The sequence below is a fragment of the Podarcis melisellensis genome (genome assembly GCF_964234715.1).
Source record: "Podarcis melisellensis genome assembly, chromosome: 3".
Classification (NCBI taxonomy): Eukaryota; Metazoa; Chordata; class Lepidosauria; order Squamata; family Lacertidae; genus Podarcis; species Podarcis melisellensis.
This window is the reverse complement of record NC_138530.1, coordinates 80,501,539-80,508,075: the sequence shown is the minus strand read 5'-3', so window position 1 is coordinate 80,508,075 and position 6,537 is coordinate 80,501,539. Positions and strand designations below refer to the sequence as shown.

General features: G+C 43.6%; 1 protein-coding gene across 1 annotated transcript; it reads left to right on the top strand.

The window, feature by feature from the left end:
• The first annotated feature begins 240 nt into the window (after nt 1–240).
• Nucleotides 241–5,959, top strand: MRAP2 (melanocortin 2 receptor accessory protein 2). Its single transcript, XM_081904942.1, is given in 5 exon segments — nt 241–301; nt 1,565–1,701; nt 3,317–3,416; nt 4,585–4,940; nt 4,943–5,959. Coding segments are annotated over 5 exon segments (663 nt in total). The 5' UTR covers nt 241–266; the 3' UTR covers nt 4,978–5,959.
• Nucleotides 5,960–6,537: the final 578 nt, after the last annotated feature.

The following is a 6,537-nucleotide window of genomic DNA, read 5'->3' as shown; positions in this document are numbered from 1 at the left end:
ACGTAAGCCCCCACAATATATTTCCGGAGTCTGAGACCCGTTAGCTAGTCGTTCATCTCTTATTAAAGAATACTATGTTAGCACTTCAGTTGGTAGCACACACTATTTCTGAAAGCTGACAAGCTTAAATAAGAGCAGGGAGCATGAGAGGGAAAGTGGTGGGGCAGGGAGGAGGAAAAAAAATCATTAAATGTGAATGATTAACAAAAATGATCTCCCTCCCCCTTGCCCCAGTTTCCCGGCATCACTCAGGTGTACAGGACAGAATGTTGGGTTTGATCCCACGAAGTGCATTGATTGGGTATGCCAGCAATCCTACGTTTTGTCTGCTTTGTGAAGTTGGCATGATAAATGTGGTAAATGCTAAAAATGGGTGTATGTTGACTAATGCTTTCAGTGCAGTGAATAAATGTTTGTATGCACCCACTGAGCAGACAACTGGAAAACGACATCATGCCCCAGAGTTGTTTGTTATGAGACATGAGGTGATGATTAGATGCTGAGAGTCAGTTGGAAAGTGGCTATACTTAAAAGTGAAAGGGCCCTGGCAAGAAACTGAACGTGGAGCACATGCTTTCGTCTGAAGAACGGAAAGAAATGAATGGCTATCACATTTTCTTTTTTTTAATGCTAGCAGTTAGTTTTAGAATTAACAGATTACCTCCTGAGGCTGACTAGAGTGTACACTTTTTTCAAAACTGTGCAGAATTTATTACGAACTGCCTATCAAAATTAAGAGCCCAGCTATTTTTAAAACACTAAGCCTGCAGAGGGTTTTCAAAAATCCCTCTGTGACAGGTACGCTTGGATAGCGAGAGAATACCAAATAGCCTGTACTGCACCGAACAGTCTTAATATATGTGCACACATTTTTCAGATTTCTCTTTCCTCTAAAGTGGAAACGGTTGTGAGGCTTCAGCTTATTAATGTCCTTTAAACTACACTGAAGACGTCTGATTGTGGCATTGTGCTACACGTATAAGCCTACATTTGTAAACTATGCAAACGTAAAATGAGGGCTTGTAATAATTGCAAGCTGTCTCTGAATGGATGTTAGCACAGCATTATGTTTCTTTTATGTGTCTACAGCTGGTCCACAGCACCTCACTTTTAGCATAAAATCTATGAGCCCCCGAGAGTCCAGGTGGCGTAAAGGTTAGAGTTTTGGACTAGGGCCTGGGAAGGCAGAATTCAAATTCCCACTTAGCCATGAAGCTCACTGGGTGATCTTGTGTCTGTCTCTCAGTGTCACCTACATCACCGGAATGTTGTCAGGGAGAGAACCCTTGTATGCCAGCTTGAGCTCCATGGAGGAAAGGCTATATATAGCCTAACATCAGTCCTGGAATCACCTTGTGTTCAGCTGCTTCAATGCTGATTTTAGCCATCCATCAACAGACTGCAAAAGGTGGAGGTGAAGGCTGGCATTTGTAAGAGAAGAGAACTGCTGCTGATAGGAATGAGGAGTCGTGGGTAGAAAGCCGAGAGGTTTGGGGTGGGGGCTTGGTTCAGATGCTGTTTTTCTGCTAAAGCTTGTTGTCTTTGCATTTCTGTATTGATGCAGGTTGGAGATGGCTGGACCCAGATTTATTTCCAACAGAACATCCCACCACTCTTTACTATCAAATTCTGATTATACTTGGGAATATGAATATTATGAATACGGGCCAGTTTCCTTTGAAGGCCTCAAGGCTCATAAGTGTAAGTCTTAATCTGGAAGCTCTATGTTTTGGATGTTTCAATTACCAAAACTCTTCATTCTCAACTCAAATGTCAAGAAAATGCATTTTTGAAATTGCGTGTGTGTGTGTGCGTGCACACACACACACACACACACACACACACACACACACTCTTAATCAATTTGATAGCACCATTGACTTACCCCCTTGAAATTTTCTTAAATATTTGCACCCATAGTTTGAGAGCATGGGCTTTACTTCTGAGCCAGGATTTTCTTTTCTTTTATGAGCACCAGTCATTTCAGGATCACTCCATGCCTCAGGGGTACATGGGGAGCTTCTTTTTAGATTGTCTCTGCTCATCCTATGTTACATGGCCTTGGTAATAATCACATAGCCTTAATTTGTTCCTGTGATCTGAGCTGCTCTTTGCCAAGACTGTTGTGATGAGCACTACATAGTCCTTTATGAAAGGAGGCTTATTTTTCCAAATGGAATTTGCCAGAGTTGTATGCAGAACGTCAAATGTGAGCAGAGCATAAAGAAGCTGCAATCAGCCTTAATTATAAGCTGCTTTACTCTGCCACACTGTAATCGTTCCTTTTATTGTTTGAAAATTATATAGCTAAGAAAAAAATAGCTTTTAGTATCTTACTTTTGTGTTCTTGCTGTCATTTGAGTTCGCCTTCTTTGCTGGATTTAAATTCAACCGCCTGGACTATTGGGAAGGAAATGCCACAATGTGTGTGTTTGTGTGTATGCGCACAGACCTAGCTGGTTGTTTCCCATGCTATACATGTGCTAGAGGAATCTTTGCAAAGCAGCAGCAGTGGAGAAAGCTGTTCGGGCGCTTGGGGCGGAACGTGTGCCCTATGCCCAGGGCCGTGCCCTGCACTCATGGATGGGGCCAGCCACCTGCAGGGCGGGGCCATCGGGGGCAGGACGCTCCATGGGGCCTCTGTGGAGTCTGCCTGTCTCCTCCCACTCAGCTGCCCTACTGCTGAGGGGAGGCAACAGGCGGACTGTTTGGGGCAGCGCAGAACCTGTGGGCACTCAAGCCACTGCGTCACTCCCAGGAGAGACATGTGGCTTGGGTGCTCTGCAGGCCTCGCAGTGAGTGCTGCCTGGCATTTTGTCACCTCTCTCAGTTGTGACACCTGGGGCGGCCCACCCCCACTGCACCCCCTTCCTCCACCCCTGCAAAGCAGCACAGTTTTTCTTTGCCTGATTTCACTGACAGTGTATATTAACAATACAAGACTCTGGCCCCAATCCAGAGTTCTTTACATAACTGGCAGTGCAAGTTCTAACATCACTGATCACCTGCTGCAAGTTAGAGAGGAAGGTAGGGAGGGGCATTTAGGTACCCCAGCCTGCTCACAAGTGACCCACACTGTGAACAGCTGACACAGACAGTGATATATGTGGATTGTACATATAGCTGGGGGCAGAAGCACGCACAAATACATTTCTGTGCAGAGGTGAACCTCACCAAATCAGGGCTTGACAAAATGTACACGAAACATTATCAGCCAAGGACTGGGCAACAGCTGGTTCATTTTTCATTTTTGTATTAATGGAAATCTAATGCACCCACGCCAATTAATCTCCCTCCTTCTCTGCTTCTCTTACAGATTCGATTGTGATTGGGTTTTGGGTTGGCCTTGTTGTCTTCGTCATTTTTATGTTCTTTGTACTGACCTTGTTGACCAAGGCGGGAGCACCACACCAAGAGTAAGTACCACCAAACAGACGTCTAAGGCCCAGGACCCAGGTGGCGGCAGCACCTCTGTTGCCATAGCTCTTTGGAATTCGCTCAGAAATAGAGTAGACCCAACACAGCTTATGTTTTAGCCACTGTACAATTCTGTGTAACTTGTCCGTTCTGAAAAGACGATGTCCCCTTGATCTTGTCAATGAAGGCATGCTAGTTACTTCAATGAAGAAAAGGACACAAGATGCTGGTTTATGGCAAGGCTTGGAAGCTGGGGGAAAAGATGGAAAGGGCAAAGCCCCATCAGCCTTCTTTCTCCCGCACCCCCAAACCAGGATGTCTGGAAATAAATCAGATAGCCTAATGAATATTTGAGATGAGGAATAGAGAACTGGCCCTGTGGATGGAGCTGGACTCCAATTCCCATCAGCCTCAGCTGGCATTGCCAATGGTTGGGAGTAATGTGAAGTGTAAACCATCGACATCTGGTGAGCCACAGGTTCCCCATCCCAGTTCCATAACCATTGGGAATACAGAATGTCTAGCTGTAGAGTTTAGCTGGTTTGCAGGAGGCAGAGCCCATCTATCACAAACCTTTTCTGGCAGATGGATTCCAACACAATTTTATCCATTCTCTGAGTGGAAGGGTGCTCCCCTGAAAAGAAGTTTAGTGATTTTATTTAAATTGGTATGGCTTAGGTTTTGTTTATAACTGGGTTTTTTAAATGAAAATTACAATTATGTGGAAAACATTCAAAATTCCTGGGGATTCTTTTTAACCGTTGAAAACACAAAATTGCATGCCAAGCTTCTCCTTTTAAGAAGAATATCTGGAGAGGACAAGTATTTCCATTCAGTTGCTATGTTAAGTTTGTGTTTTCACAGGTGTTTTGCTTTATTGTTATCAGAAATGTATGGTTTGTCGTGGGGCAGGGAGGACAGTCCTTCCAATGAACTCTACAGAATTTGCAGCTCTTAGGGTTGGTTCAAATAGGCATGTAATCAGTTGATTAGTGTAGGATAAGGGCAAGCCATTGACTTAAGAATGGGGAGGACATATTTTTTGCCATCCTGTCTCAGCCCAGTCTGTTTCCAGAGAGTTTTTTGGCACCTGATCTTTTATGCCGTGTTCCTAAATGAAATTGTGCCCAATTTTTCATCCACTGCTCTTTTCTCCTTGCTTCCTAGCACTGCGGACTCTTCTGAGAAAAGGCTCTGCATGAATAACTTTGTGGCAGACTTTGGAAGGCCTCTTGATTCTGATAGGATCATTTCTCAGCAGGCTGCTGAGGAATCCAGGCTGCTTTTTCACTGCTACATCAATGAGTATGAGAACATGGACAGGGCAAAGCAATGCCAGAGAGTGCCAGTTATGGACAGTAACATCCATTTTCAGGAAGTAATTCAAAGCAGCGAGGGACTGGAGGAGGAGCTGAATAGCCATGCAAAATTCAACATCCCCAACTTTGTGAACACTGACCAGAATTCTTCCCTGGGTGAAGACGACCTGCTGATTTCAGAGCCGCCTATCATTTTAGAGAGCAAACACTGAGTCCAGCCTCCCACCAGATTATTGATTGAAGAATATTGAGCAAGGTATTTCTTACATTAAAACAGAACACATTTCTCCTTTACTTTCTATCCTATCTTTCATTGGCGAGTACAGGACTACAGTTGAATACGCTCTGGTAAGCAGCATGGGATAGTTCTATGTGGTCTTTTTAAGTGTTTGATGAAGCCAGAGCTTTTTACACTGCTTATTGTTTTATTTCATTTTACTTCTAGAAGTACAGCACAACTGTTTAATAAGAAAGTTATCCATGCTGGAATATGATGGGATGTGAGAGTTGTTGGATTGTGTACATGTGAAGCCCCTGAGTGTGTTTGAAAGTCACAGAACTCTTAAGCCTTGCATTTAAGCAAGCTAAGAACACAACCCTCCAAAAACTCAATTCAGAGGAAGTCAGTTGTACCTAAGTGTTGAAATAAATGGGATTGCCACAATTTATCTAAGTCCTGTTGAGATCAAAGGACTTAAGCACTAGTAGCCAACTCTGCACTGAGGTCAATGGCTTTACAGTGAGACATAGTTCTATGTCATTTAGAAGTAGTTGGAGATTCTGTGGCGAAAGCCTTATGCAATATGCTGTGTTGCAGGAATGAGTGGGTATACATCTATGCTGTATGTGTGCTTTATAATCCTCATAATGTGCAAGAACTATTCTTGTGTGTTCAATCATATGTATACCATATATACTTACTGGGACCAATTGTCTAGCATGCGTCTTGCATGTGTACAAAAAGCCCTGTAGGTATAAATCATGCTCAGACAAGTACCTTCTGTTCCCTTATGTTCCCATAGTTGTGTTTTTCCTATAGAAAAAGTAAACGGAGATGCTCTTAATTGGTTTCAGTGTGAATAGCATGTTTTGTTTTGCTTTTCTTCATGCTTGATCCAGGAGTGTAACTTCTTGATATACATTATTTCTCCAGTACTATTGCTTGAAATAAACTGGGTTGTTAATTTTTATATTAAAAAATAAAGCTTGCCACCTTCTGTGAACTGCCATACCTTTATTGTGCCATGCAATATCTAGTCTTAAGTGAGCTTCTGAATTGCATTGCACATAGCACTATGGAAACAAACTTACAAACAAAGCCATGGATGGAAGCCAGTGTTAGTTTTCTGTTGCAGCAGTGCTTCCCCTTTTGAATGTAGGCAGATGGATGGGCCACTGGTGGGATCCTTGTTGACATCAATCAGCAGAAAGCCCCCAAATGGCCCCATTGCTGTCATTGGACCAAATTGATATGCCTGCCCCACCTTCTGCCACTGCAGGGCTGCATGTGGCAGTGGCCCCACCTCTCTGGGGTGTGGGGGAGGGGACTTTGGCTTGCTCATGAAGAGACTGATCTACTAAAGAAGATACCACACCAAGACATTATGAAAAAGGAATGTGCCTCCATCAGAAGGAAGATGGTGACATCTAGCTGACAGCATCATAAGGACTCTAACCATTACAAGTCCTTACTGTTGAAACCAAATGCCCTGACCACTTTGCAAATACCATCACATCGGCATACAGCGTGCCTGGGAAACGTTTCCAGCTGTGGCAATGTAAGTCCCTTTTTGCTTTTTAT